The sequence below is a fragment of the Penicilliopsis zonata genome (genome assembly GCF_001890105.1).
Source record: "Penicilliopsis zonata CBS 506.65 unplaced genomic scaffold ASPZOscaffold_4, whole genome shotgun sequence".
NCBI lineage: Eukaryota > Fungi > Ascomycota > Eurotiomycetes > Eurotiales > Aspergillaceae > Penicilliopsis > Penicilliopsis zonata.
The window spans coordinates 159,919-180,984 of NW_019208914.1; the positions used below are offsets into that span (position 1 = coordinate 159,919).

The 21,066-nt window shown below is 51.3% G+C and overlaps 9 protein-coding genes across 9 annotated transcripts; 3 read left to right on the top strand and 6 right to left on the bottom strand.

Moving 5' to 3' along the window:
• Positions 1 to 1,130: 1,130 nt before the first annotated feature.
• Positions 1,131 to 2,241, bottom strand: ASPZODRAFT_61864 (hypothetical protein; the record flags this gene model as incomplete). The annotated part of the gene is made up of 3 exons (XM_022729019.1): positions 1,131 to 1,703; positions 1,778 to 2,088; positions 2,151 to 2,241. The coding sequence occupies 3 exons, from the start codon at positions 2,239 to 2,241 to the stop codon at positions 1,131 to 1,133; spliced, it is 975 nt and encodes a 324-aa protein (XP_022582625.1).
• A 650-nt stretch (positions 2,242 to 2,891) lies between these two features.
• Positions 2,892 to 3,665, bottom strand: ASPZODRAFT_61739 (hypothetical protein; the record flags this gene model as incomplete). The annotated part of the gene is made up of 1 exon (XM_022729006.1): positions 2,892 to 3,665. One exon carries the CDS (start codon positions 3,663 to 3,665, stop codon positions 2,892 to 2,894), a length of 774 nt encoding a protein of 257 aa, XP_022582626.1.
• ASPZODRAFT_1518889 (hypothetical protein) lies at positions 3,559 to 4,861 on the bottom strand. Its single transcript, XM_022725791.1, has 5 exons — positions 4,847 to 4,861; positions 4,155 to 4,761; positions 4,046 to 4,097; positions 3,942 to 4,001; positions 3,559 to 3,889 (listed from the first exon to the last, which is right to left on the bottom strand). The coding sequence occupies exons 2-5, from the start codon at positions 4,462 to 4,464 to the stop codon at positions 3,691 to 3,693; spliced, it is 621 nt and encodes a 206-aa protein (XP_022582627.1). The 5' UTR covers positions 4,465 to 4,761; positions 4,847 to 4,861; the 3' UTR covers positions 3,559 to 3,690.
• Positions 4,862 to 5,818: 957 nt separating this feature from the next.
• ASPZODRAFT_130047 (hypothetical protein) lies at positions 5,819 to 10,130 on the bottom strand. The gene is made up of 2 exons (XM_022722421.1): positions 6,300 to 10,130; positions 5,819 to 6,232 (listed from the first exon to the last, which is right to left on the bottom strand). The coding sequence occupies exons 1-2, from the start codon at positions 9,905 to 9,907 to the stop codon at positions 6,070 to 6,072; spliced, it is 3,771 nt and encodes a 1,256-aa protein (XP_022582628.1). The 5' UTR covers positions 9,908 to 10,130; the 3' UTR covers positions 5,819 to 6,069.
• A 215-nt stretch (positions 10,131 to 10,345) lies between these two features.
• ASPZODRAFT_130048 (hypothetical protein) lies at positions 10,346 to 12,917 on the bottom strand. Its single transcript, XM_022722422.1, has 10 exons — positions 12,721 to 12,917; positions 12,609 to 12,663; positions 12,301 to 12,551; positions 12,136 to 12,242; positions 11,845 to 12,079; positions 11,695 to 11,788; positions 11,126 to 11,640; positions 10,773 to 11,057; positions 10,591 to 10,708; positions 10,346 to 10,538 (listed from the first exon to the last, which is right to left on the bottom strand). The coding sequence occupies exons 1-10, from the start codon at positions 12,745 to 12,747 to the stop codon at positions 10,456 to 10,458; spliced, it is 1,770 nt and encodes a 589-aa protein (XP_022582629.1). The 5' UTR covers positions 12,748 to 12,917; the 3' UTR covers positions 10,346 to 10,455.
• Positions 12,918 to 13,126: 209 nt separating this feature from the next.
• ASPZODRAFT_62124 (hypothetical protein) lies at positions 13,127 to 13,381 on the top strand (the record flags this gene model as incomplete). The annotated part of the gene is made up of 2 exons (XM_022729050.1): positions 13,127 to 13,252; positions 13,328 to 13,381. The coding sequence occupies 2 exons, from the start codon at positions 13,127 to 13,129 to the stop codon at positions 13,379 to 13,381; spliced, it is 180 nt and encodes a 59-aa protein (XP_022582630.1).
• Positions 13,382 to 14,480: 1,099 nt separating this feature from the next.
• Positions 14,481 to 16,708, top strand: ASPZODRAFT_92402 (hypothetical protein). Its single transcript, XM_022730442.1, has 2 exons — positions 14,481 to 15,055; positions 15,114 to 16,708. The coding sequence occupies exons 1-2, from the start codon at positions 14,522 to 14,524 to the stop codon at positions 16,662 to 16,664; spliced, it is 2,085 nt and encodes a 694-aa protein (XP_022582631.1). The 5' UTR covers positions 14,481 to 14,521; the 3' UTR covers positions 16,665 to 16,708.
• A 481-nt stretch (positions 16,709 to 17,189) lies between these two features.
• ASPZODRAFT_61947 (hypothetical protein) lies at positions 17,190 to 18,820 on the bottom strand (the record flags this gene model as incomplete). The annotated part of the gene is made up of 5 exons (XM_022729029.1): positions 17,190 to 17,407; positions 17,471 to 17,801; positions 17,875 to 18,494; positions 18,567 to 18,650; positions 18,712 to 18,820. The coding sequence occupies 5 exons, from the start codon at positions 18,818 to 18,820 to the stop codon at positions 17,190 to 17,192; spliced, it is 1,362 nt and encodes a 453-aa protein (XP_022582632.1).
• Positions 18,821 to 19,707: 887 nt separating this feature from the next.
• On the top strand, positions 19,708 to 21,003 carry ASPZODRAFT_150424 (hypothetical protein; the record flags this gene model as incomplete). The annotated part of the gene is made up of 1 exon (XM_022725619.1): positions 19,708 to 21,003. The coding sequence occupies one exon, from the start codon at positions 19,708 to 19,710 to the stop codon at positions 21,001 to 21,003; it is 1,296 nt and encodes a 431-aa protein (XP_022582633.1).
• Positions 21,004 to 21,066: the final 63 nt, after the last annotated feature.

The window sequence follows — 21,066 nt, forward strand, 5'->3', positions numbered from 1 at the left end:
TGATGAACATGGAGGATCTGGGTCTGGTAAGGTGGCCGTAACGCTCAAGGCTTGTCCAGTGGTGGTTTAGTCCGCTACTTTTCGACCGACTCGGAGCCTGATGCGATTGGTGCCGTTGGATGCCTTGCAGACCGTGTGGAAGATGGTGATGATGGATACCTATGGGCGACGCCAAGCGTGGATTCTATGGCTTTCTCTGTCTACTTCCACTTTGGGTAATACGTCCTGGTTGCCTGGATCGGACTCTTGGGACTATAAAGAGCGCTTGTCCTGTTGCCTTAACTGCCCTTTGCTATCATCATCATCATCATCACTATCTACCGCCATCACCACAACAATAATAAGCCGTGTCTCTTGTTTATTGAGCGTGTTCTTTCCCTCGTCTTACTTGCGACTCTTGCTACTCGACCTGATTACTGCCTCCCACTTGTCTTATTTCAGCCCTTCTAGTACTCCACCTACACTTTAAACACCAAGAAGTCAAAATGTGTCTCAGAGTTATCGAACGTTATTCGGCCTGCGGATGCCCCTACTTTCAACACGCGGTTGATCCGTGTGAAGCCTTTGGACAGCGCGGTCATGGTGTCCAGGAACGAACGGTGCTCGTGGGATACGCATGCCCCAAGCATACATCAACGCCGAAACCGGGCCATACCCTCCATCCGATGGGAGGCTCGCAAATGCCGATCACCCACGGGTCCTTTCGGTAGCGGAGAACATGGAGATACTCTTCCAACTGTACGGAGACCGCGATCGATTCGGCCTTTACAGACTCGACCTTTGCAGGCCGTTCTGCCGCTGAGGGACAGGTCCGTCGATCGTTTGCAGCTCCTATGGACTGTGTTTCTGGAGACGGGTACGCAGGGCGTATTTGATCTCGACCTTCCATGATTTTTCTTTTTCTTTTTTCTTTCTCTCGCCTCCTCCTCTCCCCTTCTCGACAACAGTCACGCTTTGGTTCTCCTGGAGAGCATCGATACGAGTGACGAATGACAGTGACATGCTATGGGCAACCTGGCGTTGCATAGATAATACATTAGCCAATACTATTTCTAACTATTCAATACATAGTAGTAGTAGGGGTAGTAGTATCACTCCCGGCCACTGATGATGATATAGTAAAGCTCTAACTATAGGGTACTATTACCCCCACTGATAATCTCCTCCAAAAAATCAAATCCCTGCCTCTGCAACTGCCAGGTCGCCGACCCCTTAACCATCCGCATGGCAAACGTGTGCTCTTCTCCCGGAACCTCCGTCATTCCACAGCGGACACCGTTCTCCTTCAACGTAGCGAACAACCCCCTACTCAGCTCCGGGGGAACCATTGTGTCGGCCTCCCCGTGGACGATATACGTCGGGGGAAATGAGCCATCCGCCACGCGAACCAGCGGATCGATCAGCGTTCTATCCAATGGAGGCGGATAGCAGCGGTCAATAACCGAGCCGTTCGCGATGGCCGTGAAAGCGAAGGCGTCGCGTGGTCTCGAGAAATCCGGCCCAACGCTCTGTCCTTCGAGGGAGGTTTCCCCCCCACTCGGCACGGGGAATTCATCGTATACTTTTTTCATGAATTGTTCTGTCAGCGTCCCTGGTAGCCGTGCCGCAACGTGCGGTAATGGACTGGTCCAGAAGGGATGTGAGAAGTTCACGGGGGCGTAGAAGTTAAGAATCGCCGCGGGGGTGCGAGGGACATCAAAGCACTAATAATTAGAATCTCTCTCTCTCTCTCTCTCTCTCTATATATATATATACCTAAATCCGAGTGTTTACTTACCAATGCTAAAGCAAGGGTCCCCCCCGATGAAGTCCCAAAAGCCATCACCTTGTCGAGATCACAGCTCACAAGGGTACTGCCATCACTACCCTCACTCTGCACACGTAGAAATTCATCAAGATGCCCATCGTAGATCCAGGCAAGCAGATCGCGGCAGTCGGATATAGGTCCCTCGAGGATGTTCACGGCAGGACACAGTCGATGGTTGGGGACCACTACGATCCAGTCGCGGGATAGACAGTCCTCGATCTGAGGGAGGGAGACCATCTTGGATGATCCGAGCATAAAGGCGCCGCCATGGATATTAATTACTATTCGAGTTAGCTATTAAGTATCCTTGCTAGAAAGTGAATATATTCTACCAAATACGTACACACCGGTCGTTTCCCTTGGCTGGAAGGGAGGTAGATGTCTGCCGTGAGACGGGTGCCGTTTATTTCCTTGTACTGAACGCAGAGAGGCATTTTATATGTAGATATATCAAGGTATTCCTTTACAAAGATAATGTCTAAGAATCATTATACCTTTCATGCTGCCTGGTGATGGTTTAATATTCAGATTCATGCGGGGGGAGGGGGGCTCGGCATTTCCGATCGGATCTTCCGGCTACAACGTACGTACATTAGTTTTACGATATTGTTTACCGGGTTCTCTATTCATCAAGTACTTTATACTCTCTACTTCTAGTCAAATCGTGCAAGATCGTTCCATTCGCAGATAGTAGATACGACACACGCTTGCCAAATCGGTCCCATGTAGACCACAGAACACGAACAGAACACCCACGGACTCTGTTAGTACTACCCGAGGTAGGTAGATACCATCTAGGCAACTTCACGAGAAGATACCCGTGGTGAACAGAATAAGGGCTTGCCGTGCAGACCTGGCCTCGCCACGCGGTCTCGAGTGAGACGGGTTGTCGTGGCTTCAGGGTGAGGCAGACTGCGGTATGGCTGGTTGTACCATCGGTTTAACCATTGTTTTTTTTTCTTGTTTCTTTTATTTTCTTCCCTTCCTTCTTCCTTTTTTTTTCTTCCTTTCTTTCAATTTTTCTTTTCATAGCTCTCCATGAAGGGGCCATGGATTAAAGATAAAGAGCGTGGTGGTCATTCATTCATCGACGAACACGAATAACTGGACGATGGGATCTCCGAGATCGATCGATATCGTCATCGCTCTCCGAACAGATGTCGGACTCGTCGTCATAGCCACAGCGGGCACCCCCGCAATCGAGCTTGACGCGGTCGCCCTTGCGCGTGATACCGTAGCGTTCGCAGCGACAGGGCGAAATGGGCGTTGGCGGGTCGCTGCTGGAGGAGACTGATGAAGGCGAGGAGGACCCGCGAGAGGACCGTGAAGACAGTGAGGAGGTGATTGAACTGTCGTCTTCGTCAGAGAGGCGTGAACTGTCGAACTGCCGGGTTAGGTCGTCCATGTTGGAGGACGAGAAGCTGCCCTCGCGGAGACTGCGCGAGGCGTAAGGCCTGGAGGGTCTCGGGTGTCGGATTCTTGAAGGCGACAGAGCCCGGCCCTTGGGGACGGAAGAACGAGATGACCCCATCGAGGTGGAGATCGGAGGAGGCTGTTTAGGCGATGCTTTCGGCACGTTGAGAATGTTGAGCTTGCGGCCCGTTGTCGGCTCGACCGTGTATTCAACCGCTGGGTCGTGCGAGACGTGATACCCGTCCATGATGTAGTAGTACCAGTACCGGCTGCCCAGACGCAGCATCGAAGTCTGGAAGCGGAATGTGCCCGCCCATGCACCGGCTTTGGAGGAATCTTGAGACAAGGGCAGCTGGCGCGAGTAGTTGTCCCACGAGCCCACCAGATGGACCGTCTTGACATTGGGGGACGTCCGGAGCGAGAACTTGAGCTGAACGGCGGACATTTTTTCTGAGTTCTCAACTGTAAAATCAAAGAATATCAATGATGATGATGATGCTGCTGATGATATCGATAATAATGATAATGGCTTGGCCGACCAGCGACACAATATTAAAAAAAAAAGGGATATTAAAAGAAGTTGTATAGTAACTGAGTCGCCAGGACTGCAAAAAAAAAAAGACTAGGGCAAAAAGCGGGCTGATTGAGCTGAGCCGAAACAAGCCAAACGTCGACCGGCGACGAAACAAGACTGCAAGGCTAGTAGATTATTCTAATTAAGGATTCCCTGGGGCACAGTCGGAAAGACACAGTCAGAGAGCACAGCTCGGTCTGATGAATGATCCGATGATAGTGTGTAGATAGTGGGCTAATAATAGTAGTCACTAATAATAATACCGGGGGGGGAAAGGCAGATGCAACCAGTGCACCAGGAACCCTTGAATTAAAGGCAGCTCAATCGCACTGCGACGAGGATGATGGAAAGTTGGAAGGCGAAGAAGAAACAAAGCAGAAACAGACAACACCAACAAGCACACACAACAAGAGAGAGGAGACACCAACACAGGCGGGCCTGCCCGTTTATTTATGGCCGTTTGTTGGTTCTCGGCCACAGCTTGGACCGCCATTGGCCAAGACCAGGGTCTGTGCAGCACCCCGCGGCTGGCGGCTAATCTATGGTTGCCATTCGCGGGGAATAGCATCTGATTTTTCCTCTTTGGGGTGCGAGGCTGGGAATCCATTCCAACGGAGCATCTGCAGCTCTGCAGCTGACTGGCTGTGTGCATGGACATGGGCAGCACCATGGCACCTGCAGGTGTCGTGCCTCGAGCCAGTCAGACGAGTGCTTTTGCCGCTGCCACGGTGTGATAAGAGGTGGTAGCTACCTACCTAGCACGCCTCCGCATCCTGGTAAATAGATAGTTACCTAGGTTGGGGCATACTAATAGGCCACTGCACTCTCGTGCTCGGTACTGACGAAGTATGCAGGATGACAACCTTGCAAAAGTATGATATATAGTTAACCATGAAAACACGGCTCTGGAACGTCGAGAGGGAAGCAATTCCATCATTGGCTATGATGATGCTGATTCTGGTGGAGCCTGTCTGTCATGAGGGATATTAGTACACTGGACTATCTTCCACTCATATGATCAAGAAGAGAAAAGACGAAGGAGGGGAAGATACTTTGTGGCTGCAGTAGGGGCTGGCTGCGGCAGAGGTTAGGGAGTACTCCATTAAAAAAAGGTCTTCTGTTGAACTGCATTCCAAATTTTTTTTTTTGCTAGCTTGTTGGCTCAGCAGGGGTGCTAACGTATGCCGACTACCAAAACCCCCCCTCCAACGACTTCAAGCCGAGTATTATGCAGAGTGTAGTACCTCTTCTCGCATTAGTGTCTGGAGAATAGCGACGCAATGTAATCTGCAGATGCTGAGCCGAGCCTTTTCCGTTGGGTGACATCGATTTCTCATCGTTTGCTGGGCCTTCTGAACCTCGACGCCATCCCCACCGTGGCTAGTTGAGGTTGCACAACGGCTGCCTTGTGAGTCAAATGGCTGGGATACGAAGCAAAGGCATCAGCATCACGAGGGGTGGCTTACTTTCCGCTTTTGACAATTCCTTGTCCTTTGGTTGATAGACATGGCCAATGCCCCCCTCCCTACCCCCACTTGTTGGACGCACCGATTCAGCCTCTGGCAATTGAATGTGCCGCAAGAGCTGCAGCACGGCACGTCATGTCTTAGCAATCTATTGTCGATTCCTACCAAGTCTTTTCTTTCCCTCCAGGCTAGGACCGCTAGCTGATCTCTCAAGCATCGGAAACCTGGCAGTCGCCACATTCAGATGACGTGATGGCAAGGTGAACTTGGAGACACACCAGTTAGCTCACATATAACCACGAACCGAAAGATAAAGAATCAAAACGGAGAGGTTGCTTCACTGGGAGAGAGTCTGTCAGTCTTCAGTCTAACAGTTGGAAGGACTGAAAGACGTCGTGGTTGACCATGTGACTTGGCGCTAGCCTATATCAGACGGGAGTAGGTGCCTACCTAAGGTACCTGGTCACCTTATGTACCTTAGGTAAGGAACAAGGTACCTAAGGTAGTAAGTAATCCGTAACCTGGGTAGTACAATAGATACTACAGACGCTGAAAAGATCGTCATCATAGCTGTATTTTCTGCGCTAAGCACAGTCTTAATTTACACCACGGCCAAGTAATATCAGTCCCAAGACCTGAACAGCCCGGTAGTATCTGTAGTCGAGAACGCAAGAAGAAACTAAAATAGGTAAAAGAAAAGAAAAAGGGGGGGAAAGGGAGGGGAAATAGAAGAATAGAAACATCCGTGAGCCGCTTGTACGCCGGAAATGCCAAAGGATTTACTCGGGAATTTGGATCGACGGGGCGATTTATCGCACAGATACCCCCGAGCGGTCGGTGAACATGCGCGCTGCAATGTTCATCGCCGCCAGTTCCTGGAAGAGTAGCTTCGCTGCGTAGGGGATGTGCACCTGCGAGATCCGGTGCTTGTTATTGCACAGACGGCATTCGAACAGGCCCTTTTTCAATTTTCTGGAAATAGGTTAGCCTTGGAAGAAACAAGTATCGAGCAGGGGGGGAAAGAAAAAGAGAAACATACGCGATTGGGGTCATCAGGCCGCAGTCGTCGCAGATGTGCACACGGAACGGGTCCGAGACGTCGAATAGGCGTTCCTTCAAGAAGGCACTGGCACCGTGGGCGATCATACAATCACGTTCCATCTCTCCGAACCGAAGACCACCGTCGCGAGCACGACCTTCGACCGGCTGCCGGGTCAGAATCTGTGTCGGTCCGCGGGCACGCGCGTGAATCTTATCGTCGACCATATGACGCAGTCGCTGGTAGTAGGTCGGCCCCAGGAAGACCTGCGCCATCATTTTGCGGCCCGTGTGTCCGTTGTACATCACCTCGAAGCCGCGGGACTGATATCCGTGTTCTCGAAGCAGTCGAGAGACAGAGTCTACAGTGACATCGGTGAAGGGCGTCGCGTCGCCCTCGAACCCACGCAGCGCCGACACCTTGCTAAGCTGGCACTCGATCAAATGGGCAATCGTCATTCGCGACGGAATGGCGTGTGGGTTGATGATGAGATCCGGCACGACACCTTCCCGGGTAAACGGCATATCTTCCTGTCGGTACGTGATACCGATCGTACCCTTCTGTCCGTGACGCGAGGCAAATTTGTCACCGATCTGGGGAATCTTGGTCGTCCTCATGCGCACTTTGACGAACTTGAGGTCGTCGTTGCTCGTCGAGACGAGAACCTGATCGACGATGCCGTTCTCCGTGCTGCGCAGCGGTGTCGACACATCCAGCTTTGTGTGGGACTTGGTCCGTTGGCCGAGTTCCTCGGCCTCGGGAGCCAGCGGTGCGGTCTTACCGATGATGATATCTTCACCAGACACGCGCACACCAGGAGCGATGATACCGTCCTCATCTAGCTTGTCGTACGTGCCCTTGCGCATGCCAATCGTGTCAGACCGCATCGGCTTCTCAAAGCGTTCGACCACCGTTAGTCCCACCATCTTCTCCGAGTCCGTGTAGGTTCGGTAGAACAGACTGCGGAACAAGCCACGGTCAATGCTGCTTTGGTTCATAATGACCGAATCTTCCTGGTTGTACCCGGAGTAGACGGCAATGGCCACAATTGCATTCTGTCCTGCAGGCAGCTCGCGGAATCGCAGGAACTCCATAGATCGCGTGGTCGCCAGTGGCTTCTGTGGGTAGTAGAGGATGTTTGCCATCGTCTCCATGCGCTGGTCAAAGTTGGTCAGGAACACGCCCATGGCTTGTTTACCCATAGCTGACTGGTAGGTGTTACGGGGCGACTGGTTGTGGTCCGGGAAGGGAATGATACTGGCACAAACACCGAGAATCATACTGGGGTGGATCTCACAATGGGTCCAGGTATGGGCCCGTTGACTCAGAATGGAGCGCACACGCTTGTTTGGATCGTTCATCTCCTCCTCGGGGAGAGCGTAGCCCGCCTGCAACTGTTTCGAGATCTCAAGGTCTTCGGGCGTCATGACAATCATGATGGTTTCCTCTTCCTCGGCGTCAACATACTCGACGACTCCGGACCGCACCAGACCATCCCATCCAAAGTAGCGTTCTCTCCGATCTTCCGGGTCCAGGTCGGGTGGGAGCTCCTTGTCCTGTTCCAACTTGCGGACGTGTTCCTTGTTCAGAACCAGAGAACCGCAGTTCTCGCTCTTTGGGTCGTTGTCGATGACGAACAATGGGCGACACACACGTCCCGCGTCGGTGAAGATTTTGAACTCGCGTTCACGGATATCACGGATCAAACTGACCTCGTGGGAGATCATGTTTCGCCGACGCAGAGATTGCATGGTATTCACCAGGTGAGCAGGGTCCCGGTGGATACCAACCCAGACACCATTGACGAAGACCTTGGTCGCATTGGGGGTAACCTGGGGCTCAAATTCCTCCAAAACTTCCATGTTGCGTTGGATCATGAAGTCGATGATCGGCTCGCTAGGCGTACCGACAGTGATGTAACACATGAGAGCCAAGTTCTTGACCAGACCACAAGCCTGACCTTCGGGGGTCTCTGCTGGGCAGACCAAGCCCCAGTGCGTGTTGTGCAGCTGACGAGGCTTTGCAATTTTTCCGTCACGTCCGATGGGAGTGTTGGTCCGACGAAGATGGGATAGGGTGGAGGCGTACGTGTAACGACTGACGACTTGGGACACACCAGCCTTGGAGCTGGCAGCTTTCTTCTGCTCGCCCCAGTTACCGGTGGCCAGAGAGTATTTCAGACCGCCAGTCAGTGTGCTGGCCTTGATACCGATGTTCAAGTAGATCTCGCGGTTGGTCTCCACGCAACGCTGCACGTACTTCTGAAGATCCCGAGTGACTCGCGTGAACAGACTGCGGAACAGAGTCGCCAGAAGAGGGCCTGCAAGATCAAGGCGCTTCTTGCCAAAGTGATCACGATCATCCACATCCCGGCGACCCAAGGCGCACTGGAGGAGTCGGTGCACCATGTAGCCTAAAAAGAATGCCTTGCGGGTCTCGCTGCCTTCACTCTGTGAAATGTGAGGCAAGAGTTCCTTTTGCATGATATCTCTTGCGTACCGCACACGTCGCTCGTGGTTCATGCTGGATTGAGCAGATCCTCTCTTGGCGATGAAGTCCAGAGCGACTTCCCGGTCCTGGATCACAAAGCCTTCTTCGATACAGGGCTTCAGCATCTCCAACATGGGGGTGTCGTTCCTGTCGTAACAGATGTGGTTGAGGATGTCCTCGTCGGACACAACACCGAGGGCTCGGAATACCACAACAATGGGAATGTCCGTCTTCACGTATGGCAACGTCGACCGAATCGTGGGTCCAAATCCTCCCTTGGCGCTGTCACCCTTTGCAAAAAGCTTCAGGGACAGCTGGGAGAGCATTCGCGAGCCCTTCTCGACAGCACTGCGAATCTCAGCCACATAGGGCGTGGGACTGGGCGGAGCTTTCTTGAAAACTTGGACGATGTTGCCGGCGCTGCGCTCCTGGGCGATCAGGACCTTCTCACTGCCGTTAATGATGAAATAACCACCGGAGTCGTAGGGGCACTCGTTCCAGTTGTACAAGGCCTGCTCGCTGAGATCCTTGAGGATACAGTATTTTGACTTGAGCATGATAGGAATCTTGCCGATGAAGACGGTCTCCTCCTTGGCCGAGTCAGACCCAAGGTCCTTCTGTTCCCACTCCAAGTACGTGCCCCGGTTTTTCCGATCCTCATCCACATCCAGGCCCTCGTCCTCATCACGGTCCCCAACGGCCCGGTCGCGACCTTCCATCACGCGCTTGGTGATACCGAGATAGAGAGGGCTGGAATACGTCAGGTTTCGGAGGCGAGCTTCCTGGGGCAACATGATCGTCGTGGCGCCATCACCTTCGGTCACCGAGGGTCGAGAAAGCATCACAGTTCCGAACTTGATCTCGTAGCGACGCATCACGACCGGGTCCACCTCATCTTCATTGCGGGGGATCGACTGGTCGAGCGTGACTTGGCCCTGCTCTTCCACAAGATCCTGCATGGTTGACGAGATGAACTCATCGAACGAGTCCAACTGCTGCGAGACAAGACCCTTGGCGTCGAAGAAAGACGAGATCACCGTCCAGCAGTCTTCCGACGTGATTCCCTCCTCCCCATCGTCGTAGAATTCCTCCTCGTAAGCGTCATCGTAGTCTGCCATTTTGACTGACCCAAGAGCTCGGCACGGATTCGATATGCAGGTGGTGGGCGAGAAACGAGGCGAAAGGTGAGCGCAGGAGGCGCGTCGCGCTCAGCGAAAGAAAAGATCCGACTGCAGGCTTGTCCTAGCACGGCCAGGGGAGCAGTCTCATCCGTTGTATCGCGATGGCGGCTTCAAAGGAAGATAACTCGCAAGCTGGGAGGCCTCTGTCCGATGGAAATCGTCGCAATAGCCCAGGCCAGCCGTGAGGTGAATGGCAGCAGCAAAGCTGGTCTCCTGCGGTGTCGCTCCGTCTCCCAGATGGATCTTGCAGAGCCGCCACTAACTCGGCCTAGGCCCAAGGGGGAAGTCTGGTCACGTGTTGATGAGTCATCCGTCTGTTATTGTTGGGGAACTACGACTGATTGTTCACCACTGATTTAGGGACTCCGAACAATTATCTCAGGCAACGATCGTCTATTGAGAAGCCGTTGAATGGGTTATTGAATAGCCAACTGATGCTAAATATGGTATTACATTGACGTTTATCAAAAGTGAATGAATGCCGCCTACAGGAATTGCAGCAGGGTGCCCAGCATGTCCTTGACGTCCTTTTGCTCTGGTTCGTCATCTTGCAGCCCTTCCATTTGTTCTAGATGCACATTAGCATTGTTCTTTCGATGCTTGGGGGAGGTTTAACTCACCTTGTAGGGTTGCTCGGATGAGGGAGAGTGTCTCGTCCCGATCTGCCAGTACCGACTGGATCTTCTTCTTGGCACCGTCGTCTTCAGCGACTAGCCACGCCAGAATAACATCGATCAACTAACAACTATGTTAGAAAAAGAAAAAAGTACAAGGGTGATGAGAACCAAATAATGGAACGGACCTGTAGAGGGAAGAGGCCAGCGTCAAAGCGCCGACCGAGCCATTCAGCGGCCATAAATTCTTGTTCTTCTTCATCCAAGCGTTTTCTTTCCTTCTCAATTGTTTCCTCCACGGGAAATAGCCGTGAAGCATGGTCTCGTCGGAGTTTGATGAGCTTGTCAATTTTTTCGTAGTCTTTTTCCATGAATTTGGCGAGTGTGCGGATACGGCCTGCGGAGCCTCCGGGGAGAAGTCGCAGAAGTGAGGCAAAGATGCCCAGGAGGTGCTCGATATTCTGGGATTCTTGCTGCTCGGGATTAATCATCCGCTTCAAACAGTACTGCTTCATGCAAGAAAACACAAGATGAAACGTACCTTCTTCATGAACATGCCAAAGATGGTTCTCAACCCTGCAGCTTCAACCAAGTGCTCGCAGGCGCCAGCACCCCATTGCCCACCAAGGGCATGATCAAGAACACGGAGAGCCCTGGGTTTACTGAACTTCCCTTCCTTGAGCATGATCAACGCAAGTTCAATTCCTTCGCCTTCCAGGAACCTTTGCTTTCCAACTTCCTCGTCAACAAGACAGGCCAAACTATTGAAGATATTCTCTGCATATTCTTCTTCGTCTGAGTCCTTCGCTGGATCACGTTTGCGATATTGACTGAGTAGCTGAAGTAATGTGTCCACGCCTTCGAGACTGGCAAATTTCTCCCTACTCTTCGGAGAGGATTGTAGAAGGATTGATAGCACCTCTGCGGCGTATTGCTTGTTCTGGCCGACAGGAGACTCCTTGCGTTGGATTCGTGACAGGAGCCATGACAGCAGTCCGGAATCCTGACCGATCTTCTCTGCAATCGTGTTTTGAGAAGCCAGGTTTTCCAACACATCTGGAGGCGCGTCAGTCAACAGAGGCATATCTATGCAGGCAAATAAGCACTCACTTAAGATGTAGTAGACTCCTGCCCTGTCTGCCTCGTTCTCTTCATCCAGCCGCGACAAATTTTGCGATAGGAGTTCGACTAGATCAGCATCCAGCTTATTGGGTGCCATCAGATTAGCTTAAACCACCAATGTAGGTTCTCGACACCTACCATTGCGTTAGCCAAGGTATCCCATTGCTCTGGCTCCGCTTCTACGTCCTCGTCCGTAAGCTCTGTGATTGTTTGGATGGCATCAATGGCGATATCGGTATTTTCGTGTGATAGCAGCGACACCAGAGACCCTACGCAGCCTAACTCGGAGAACTCTGTGTAGAGCTCTGGGTGTTCTGCCAGGATCGACACGCCCTTGATCTCTGTATCCAAATCCGCCTCCGAGGCCATGAATCTGCAAGTGAATCCTGTCAGCCAAAAACGCTGAATCGGAAAATAGACTCGACATACTTCTGAGGGTCGCTCTCAAACTTCGCCCTGAGCTCAGCATTCTTCGATATTTTCTTCTCGAAATTGAGCGCAAAGCGTCGGACCCAGGCAGAGTCGAACTTTTCCACCTATGTAGCCGGTCAGCATACAAGGGAACTTGTTCACAGGCACTCTTGTTGTTCCTACCGCTGCTTCATCTTCTTCATTCTCGTCAATGTACTGCATCGCCTGAGCAGTTTGACGTTCCATCCCTCCGCCGAAGAAGCGCCCTTCTTCATCGTCTGCGCCGTCTTCACCATCCAAGTCTGGAGGCAACTCCGGACCGGCATAGCCATCATCATCTTCTTCTTCACCCCCCTCCTCCTCCATTGAAACAGCTTTCCCCTTAGATTTCACGTCATCTTGCGAGCCGAGCTTTGCCGCCTTATAGAACTCATCTGGTCCTGCGCGTCAGCGAATGCGGTCGAGTGGAAGCCGAAGGGTACAGGGCATACTGGGATCGCGGGTTGGGTCAAGTTTGCGTTTCCCGCTGCCGACAGGCAACGGCTTCTATCACGACTTTCAGCTTTCTTCCTACCTCCAAAGACAAGGGAAGGTAATCCGTACCTTGAAAAGTTCATCTATGCTCGCCATTGTTGCGGCATGTGCAGCAAGACAGCTTAGGAGGTCTGGATCTCTGACTAGCCACGACCAGTGGAGTCAGCACAGCACCCTGTCACGACGATGGACCTAAAAGACAAGAATCCACCCAGAATAGAGCGCGAGAGCCTCTGCATTGACCTGTCCGCCCCCGTCACTTGCGGCGATGCGCAGCTGCTCCGAAGGAGATACGGTTGCCGGGAAGAGCTACAAGCGCCGTTTGTCACGCCAAGCCGCCGGGGCAGCTGGCGGAAGATTTCTCGACATCCAACAATCTACACCATTCGTCCACCCACGTCGTTGACTACCCAGAATCATCTGTCTGGAATTAATTCTTAGTTTTCTCCAAAGAGCAATCCTTTCATTTTGAATCATGGCTCCCAAGCAGCGTGCTGTCGGCTCCACTCGCGGGCCTCAAAAGAGCTTCCTCAGCATCGCCTACGAGGAGGCCACCTCCCCCGAGAACACCACCATTGTTCGGAGCATCCTGGTTTTTGGCGTAAGTAGCGTTGCTGCCCGGGATTGCTGTATTCCTGGAATGTGCTGTATTGGGGGGCTGACGTGAACCGAACAGGCCGGTGTTGCTTTCCTCCACAGCAGCCTGAGCGATTTCCTCCTTCCTCCGTAAGTCACGGTTGATTTCTTGCAGGCAGCTAGCGGGCTTGCCGGTACATTTCTGGTTGATACTCTGACACTACATGCTTAGTCTTTAAATGAATACGATCGGATCGTCGAACTGCACAACGACCGAATGACAAGATTGGGTCGACAAGTCGACAAGACGGGTCAGTTTTGATGAAGAGTAGTCGCGCTGCATGATCGACTCGACTTTTTTATCTTCAGAATATATGTATTATAAGTTTTTGTGATTCAAAGGGCATACACATGCTGGGTGTTGTGTGTGAACAGGCATATGGACACTTGGAATAATGACACTAGAGTTTTACTTTTTGAGCACTCAAAGGTTTTGGTATAGCTTTTCCATACTGATTCTACCGACATCTCGCCACTGAAAACGGCTTTTTGGAGTATTCGTTGTTAAGAGACCTTACACGGGTCCTTCCTGAAGCGAGGGGCTTCAACTCATTCATTTTACCCTTTTCCAAGCCCTGAATTGTGAATGATACACTAGCCGTCCGATCAATCTTATCTGATGTCTAAATGCCGGACTTTTTGGACCTGCTATCTGTATAAAACAGGGATGGATTCTTGTCACTCAACAGAACCGATGGCCCAAGTTGGCCACTACTACTTCTGTCAGCTAAAAGCTCGAGCGTTGCATCTTAACCATGTCACAGTACTAGTTCGGAAGGATGGCTGTGATGTGATGCAAATGTCTCTGTACCAGCCAGAGCCCTTGCGATGATTACCAGAGCCGATATTTAACTAAGCACTACTACCGAGGAAATAGGTACCTACGACCTAATTGTTATAGCTGACCTTGGCAGCTGCAGTGATTGGTTCACAAACTCGGAATTTCCAGACATCGCCCCCAATTCGGATGCTGATCCGGCATTTGCGGGGGCAGTTCTTCAACCCGCAAGACCCCCACAAATCGCCATCCCAAAGACCGCCTTTTCTCTTTTTGTTCTGCTTTGTATTAGTCCAGAATGACCAACAGAACCTAGAGCCCTAGATGGTGACCTTCGGGTTGATCACTGCTGCAGTCGCATACGGCTCGCCTCCCGGCAAGTGTACTCGGTTTCGGAAGGCTGGATGACCCTTGTCTGGCTTGTTACCTTAGAAATCGCCCAAATCTTCTGGAAGCATGGCTGTCAAGCGCAAAGTATCGCATGCCTTCACTGAGACTGAAGGAGACTCGAATAGGGTCCGATTTGAGACATGCAGACCGTCGACAGCATGGAATAACCGACCAAGTCATCCTTGGCAAAGAACGATGACAAACGCAACAATGGGTTCTGCGATCTCCGACCTGGAATTCGACCCGTTGACTGCCATCTGGGATAAGGAACCCAGGTTTTTTAAACCGCTGCCGTCTCGCATCCCATCTGAAGATAGGGAGTTTTTGAGATTCCGAGGCGCCCTGACGACCCCTGAGAGCGGCCTGAGGGATGAATTGCTGCGGTGTTATATTCGATGGGTCCATGGATCTCTACCTATTCTGGATCTCCATAGGTTTCTGAGTATCATCGCACAGAATGACCCCCATGGAAAGATCAGCCTACTGCTTTTCCAGACGGTCATGTTCGTTGGAACGGCTTTCGTTGATATCAAGCATCTGCAAACTGCCGGATTCGCCACCAGAAAGCTTGTCCAGGATGAGTTCTATAGACGAGTTAAGGTAAGTAAATTGATTCCATGTTGATTGTAAAATTGGGGAGGCTAAGCCAATGACGCAGCTTCTGTATACCTTTGAATGCGAAGAAGATCGACTCGCACTTCTCCAGTCCTATCTACTTTTGACGTCCTGCTCCGATCAGGAGAACACACCCCACACAGATACCTGGGACTTGGTTGCATCGTGCACTACCCTTGCTTATTCAATCGGTCTCGATCAAGACCCGTCACAGACTGCCCTGGATCCCGGGATGAAACATCTGAGGGTCCGTCTGTGGTGGAGCCTCTATACTTGTGATCGAATGACTGCAATGGAGCTACGGCGGCCTCCTCACATCAATGGGACGCCAAGCGATGCGCCAATATTGACATTGGAAGACTTTGACTTGAAGCCGTTTCATTCCTTCGTGGTTGAGAGGTTTCAGTGCCGCCAGCTCGAGAACGTCTGTGACCAGAGGCGTCTGGCAACCATGTTCATCGAGAAGGTCAAGCTCTGCCAACATATCGGGGAGATACTGTCTATTCGGTACTCGCCATTGCATAGAGATCTCGGTAGAACCAGCCAACCCACCATAACCCTCGCTCCACGGCAGGCTCCGGAGTCTGAGATGACGCAGTGTAACCGAAGGCTGGAATTATGGGCCAAGGAGCTACCACAGGACGCGCACTTCATCTCACCATCTTCACCAAAGCCTACTATGAAGGATGGCGATGATGTCTTATTCATACACAGTTCCATGCTGAAGATGCTCTGGCATGCCGCAAGCAGTGCATTTCATCGGCCTTGGCTGGCAAATAGTCGAATAGCCAACAGGGTCACAGCTGGACAGCTTAGATCGCGGGATTCAGTCATGGGCATCCAGGAAATCTCCCAGAACATCTATCGGTTGAACCTGATCAGGTTCCTCCCTCAATGCGCGGTGATGATTATATCGCTAGCTGCCGCAGTCCATCTCGAGGACTCAATGGCTGAAAATCCAGCAGTGAGAAATAGCAGCATGGCTAGACTCCAAGCATGCATCCAGGTGCTCATCCAGGTAAAGGAAATATATCCTTCCGCGGTGGTCGAGCTTGCACGCCTAGAAGCCGCAGTCAGAAAACAATCAGCCTGTCATGACATCTACTCACCGATACTTCTTCCCGAGTTGAACAACTGTTCCAATACGAGCCCTCCACAAGCGCCCATTCATATTCCACCTGACATCCATCCGAATCTTCAACAGGCAAACAAACAGGCAACTCGAAACATGGCAAGCGAGCTGGGTTTCCCACGACCCACCCCGCCAGTCTCTTACAACCTTGATTCAATCTTCCAAAGCCCCCCCTCAAGTACAGCTATTGATCTGGACACTTTCCCGGGCTTATCGCCTGACGAATCCCTGATCGACTCTGAAATCCCCGACCTCGAAGCAGACTGGACCGCCGATCTGGTAGACGAATGGGCGAAGCCAGATTTCAACCGCGATTATACTTTTTCTTCAGTGTCAGATCAGAAACGGCATGATTCGTTTTCGCTTTCGACCCCGATTTATAAGGATTTAGGCAGGCGCCATATCACTGGAGATTTGGACACGGATTTGGGATTATTGCCATTTGGAGATGAATTCTTTTAAATGTCTTTATCTAGCATGGTGCCTTATGATATTTATGAGTTGTGCCCCTTTTTCAGTTATTTACTAGGCTGACTGGTGGATTGTATTTATATATATGCAAAGTATGTTGAAGCCTGGATGTGCCAATAACTATTCTCGTCCAGAAATGAAAGCAATAATGTCTACCTGCCATTTGTTTGCCCTTTGTGACTATCTAGAAAGGGGTATCTTCTTGGATCTCGGTCTCCTAATAAGAAATGCTCTTTTATGTACCGAGGTAACTATAGATGGTCTTGGGAATTATAGTTAAAAGTGTGGCATATCCAACTAGAGCTTTCAAGGCCGAAACATATGCAAAATCCCACATATCTTTGCGAAGGAATGGTTCTATCCTTAAGCAGGTCTAATCATAGGATATCACAGAGGCAAGAAAAAAAAATGAGAAGAACAATATAAAACAGAGCAGGCACAGCCCTATATGCACATGACCACCTATGATTAAACCCTCGCGGGCCTCTCTGGGTTCTCCCGCGTCGTTGGCACCACTTACTTCTTTGTCCAGCGATTACTCTCGTCCACTTCCTGCCACTCCTGTTCGATGTAGCCCAGTTTCTTCTTCACAGCCTGGACCTTGTCCTTGTCACCTGTGTTCTTGCCCATGTTGTCGCTGAGCTTGACGGCCGGGCGACCATTCGCGGTGGCGATCTTGATGACGATATTCAACGGTTTGGACTTTTCCCCATTGGAGACATTGGTGTAATCATCTGTTCAAGGTTAGACTTTCTTTCTTTCTATTTATTATTATTATTATTATTTGCAGTCCATACTTGTGAAGAAGGTGCCAACACCAAAGACGGGCTTGAACCCGGCCTTGTCGGCAATAGCCTTGTACTCGAGGCAGTTCTCGATGTTCAACGAGTCAGAGAAGACCACTGTCTTCGGATCCGTGATGCCCTCTTTGTCGTAAAACTCGCGAACCCTCTTCACGAAATACGCAGGGTCACCGGAGTCCTGACGGATTCCGGTGTATACCTGTGCATATGTTTTGATTTCGCCTTTTGGTGCAGACTCTGCGGTAACATGGGCAGAGATTGGTTTGCGGAAAGCGTCAAGGAAGGCAGGCGTACCGAAGGTATCTGTGAGCGCAATACCGAGGACCTGAGATGAATTAGCTCAACTCTTCCAAGCTATCTATACAAGACTTCGTTGTGAATAGGAGAGGGGAGCATACTCCCTCGCCAAAGCAGCCCATCCAATATTGTAGGCCTAGCTCGTTTGCGTTCTCGTAGTCGTCGGTGATGGCAGCAATGGTCATGTACCATTCGTGGGCGACAGTGCCAACGGGATTGACGCCATATTTCATGGCGAAGTGAACGTTGCTCGTACCTGTGAAGACTCCCTTCCAGCCATTCTTCTTGCCGTCTTGCGTCGCGCGCATCAGCCCCTTCATAACCAAGTCATGGGTGTGGTAATCCCGTCGACGTCTTGAGCCAAACTCAGAGAACACACACTCATTCTCCAGCAAGGTGCAGCCTTTTTGGTACGCCTTTTCCTCCTGGTTATCGTACTTCCAATCCTTGTCACAGAACTTGAAGAACGCTTGGCTTGTCAAAGCCAATAGAGGAATCTCATATAAAATGGTCTCCACCCACAGCCCCTTGATGGTATATTCGAGATCGCCGACGTCGCTGTCACTGCCAGTGTCATTGATAAGGGTGAATTTGATTTCGATCTGTTCGGACGGAGACAGTTTGAGGTTCGACAGGTACGCAAGATACGCATCGTTGAGATAGGGACATGATTTCTTGAGAAACGCAATCTCATCCGGGGTCACTCGTATATTCCCCAACTCTGCCAAAAGTCATCCCCCTGGTCAGCCTTCTCCTCGCGAAGAATGGAATATAGATACTAAGGGTCACTCACTGTGTATCTGCTCCGCCAGCCACTTGTACGCCTCTCGTGATAGTCTCATGTGTGGGGTGCGGTTCGTGAAGCCATAGGTCACCACTATATAACGTAAGTATTCAAACATCCCAAAATCATCCCACAAGCCTCCCCAGCAACTCACGAGTATCAGGGAAGAATTTCAAAACAGCACACTGCATAGTGAGTTTATAAAGATCTGTATCCAGAAGGGAGAAAATCCCCTCTGGAAGCGGGGAAGAAACAGAGCTCATCTTGTCTCTCCTCAAGCAGCAATTGACGTGAAGAACAGAAGGCAAACTAATCTCAAGACCAGACTTTCAGATCGAAGGGACTCAGGAGAAAGAGTTTCCAGCGTCGCCAAAGAAAGTCAGCCGCTGATTCCGTTGTGAATCGGACCTGCGGGGGATTGCGCGAGGCCGATAGAGGGGATATATTCCCAGAACAGTACTGTTTGCACTGTTTGCTCTACGTCCGAGTAGCATCCGGCGATAACGCAAGAGAAAGCGCGCTGCAGCCGTAAGAATAATGCGAAGAGGGGGGGCAACGTCATCACCGATCCACACCGAGACCACATGTAGCCAGATCTTGCGTCAAATATGCGATGGTGTCGTAGACGGAGAGGCGCTAGACATGGGGATAAAGAAAGGATTCGCTTCCGGCAATGATTCTAGGCAGCCAACTGGAGGTTAACTTGCTGAGGGCCTTGTTTGCTCATTTTAGTCAGGATGGGTCGAATTTCCATCAGATAAGATTGTCTGGATATACGTGGACAGGCTCTTTTGTCCATAATATACTTCTTAAGCCAAGGTCTCTGCTATATAGTGTACCTAGATGAACTTGATGTAACTACAGAGTACCTACCTTGTACCTGACGGGATGCGGGGGCGGTTTAAAGTGGCTGGATATGTGGCTGGTGAGGAATAAGGCGGTGCATAAGCACGTGACTGGAGGTTTGCCTTAACTTCTAAGGCTTCAATGCCTTGAATGCCGTGGGCCGACCGAGCGCCACTCGTTCACCAACACGTCGTTTTATCAATTCAATACGCCCTTGTATCGCCGATCCCTTGCGATATCGAAGATCTCGTTCGGGCTTACATTTCACAGGAATTGGAGAAATCAGCCAGGCTGGTCAGCCAGGATGGCACACGGCGCAGAGGATTGTGCTTCGGTCTTGGAACAATTCGTTCACGATGTTGCGAACTTGCCTGCGGAGATTAACCATCTGATGGAGGAGATTCAGGCCAAGGACAAGATTATCCAAGACTGTCGGGTTACCATCAACTCTCGCGACACGAGTATACAAAAGTTCATCCGGATGAATGGCAGCCTGACACCGAACCCGAAAGAAGAGCAGTACAGCAAGGTTATATTGCAGAATCTAGACAAATGCCAGCAGTTACAGGATGACAAGATCCATCTCAGCGAGAAAGCGTGCATTTTACTGGACCGCCAGATCAAGAAACTCGATGTCAAGATTCGCGACCTGCAAAACGATGGCATCCTTTCGAATGACCCCCCCCTCCCATCGCTGTTCAACAATAAAGACCAGTACCGCGACCCCCCCAAAGCATTCTTTCCCGACCCCATTTCCACCGATTCCGCATATTCTCCCCTCAACCCGACATCGGGAAATGCCAGCGCGGCCGCGGCCACCTCGCAACGAGGCAACCAGCCTAGCATATCTCGCTCAAACAGCGTCATGACACTAACAGCCCAAAGCAATGCGCGCAGCTCTGCCCCTGCTACTCCCGTGTCTGCGGCCGCAGCACACCTCCAACAACGGCACCGGGAATCTTCCACCGGGGCAATCGACAGCAAGCGTCGACGACTGAATGCATCGTTAGGGACGTTACCCGCCGCTTCTTCGAACCTACGGCAATCGTCGCTGGGTCCAGGTACCCCCAAACCGGGGACTCCGGTCTCCAGCCGAGCGGGAAGCCTTGGACCGCGCTCTGTGGCGATCACGAAGAAGGCCATGACAAAGAAAGTTGCACCGCACCAGCAGGTCAAGAAGATCAAGACGATCTCTGCAGGCAACGGGAAACTGGCGAAACGGTCTTCGCCTAGCACCAGCCGGCTCAAAGTAGGCCCTAAATCGTCACCCTCCGCCAACGGGGGTGACGAGGATGAAGACGAATCGATGCTCAGCAGCGCCGACGTCTCCGACTCGGAGAATGCTAGCGTATCGCGACGGGCAGATGATGATATGGACGAGGATGAGGAAGAAGAGGAGGAAGAAGAGGAGGAGGAAGATGAGGGCAATGAGGATACCAAGGTCTACTGTACTTGCCGGACAGTCAGCCATGGCGATATGGTCGCCTGCGACAACGACAATTGTCCGTATGAATGGTTCCACTGGAAGTGTGTCGGATTGACCAGGGAGCCCGTCGGGACATGGTATTGTGAAGAGTGTCGAGAAACACTGGGGAAATAACAAGATGTAGTATCGATATGATTTGTATGCTTTTTTTTTTCTTTTTTAAGATTATACCCTTAA

What these genes read in the sequence shown, in the direction of transcription:
- ASPZODRAFT_1518889 (XM_022725791.1), bottom strand. Translation starts at nt 4,464, where the DNA reads ATGGTGCTGCCCATGTCCATGCACACAGCCAGTCAGCTGCAGAGCTGC. An exon ending in CCCCCCCGGTATTATTATTA is followed by an intron (nt 4,002 to 4,045) that starts GTGACTACTATT and finishes CTATCATCGGAT; the next exon opens with CATTCATCAGACCGAGCTGT. An exon ending in CGACTGTGCCCCAGGGAATC is followed by an intron (nt 3,890 to 3,941) that starts CTTAATTAGAAT and finishes TCGCCGGTCGAC; the next exon opens with GTTTGGCTTGTTTCGGCTCA.
- ASPZODRAFT_130047 (XM_022722421.1), bottom strand. Translation starts at nt 9,907, where the DNA reads ATGGCAGACTACGATGACGCTTACGAGGAGGAATTCTACGACGATGGG. An exon ending in GGCCTGATGACCCCAATCGC is followed by an intron (nt 6,233 to 6,299) that starts GTATGTTTCTCT and finishes ACCTATTTCCAG; the next exon opens with AAAATTGAAAAAGGGCCTGT.
- ASPZODRAFT_130048 (XM_022722422.1), bottom strand. Translation starts at nt 12,747, where the DNA reads ATGGCGAGCATAGATGAACTTTTCAAG. An exon ending in ATACCTTGGCTAACGCAATG is followed by an intron (nt 11,789 to 11,844) that starts GTAGGTGTCGAG and finishes GCACCCAATAAG; the next exon opens with CTGGATGCTGATCTAGTCGA. An exon ending in CATCCGAGCAACCCTACAAG is followed by an intron (nt 10,539 to 10,590) that starts GTGAGTTAAACC and finishes ATGTGCATCTAG; the next exon opens with AACAAATGGAAGGGCTGCAA.
- ASPZODRAFT_92402 (XM_022730442.1), top strand. Translation starts at nt 14,522, where the DNA reads ATGGCTGTCAAGCGCAAAGTATCGCATGCCTTCACTGAGACTGAAGGA. An exon ending in AGTTCTATAGACGAGTTAAG is followed by an intron (nt 15,056 to 15,113) that starts GTAAGTAAATTG and finishes CCAATGACGCAG; the next exon opens with CTTCTGTATACCTTTGAATG.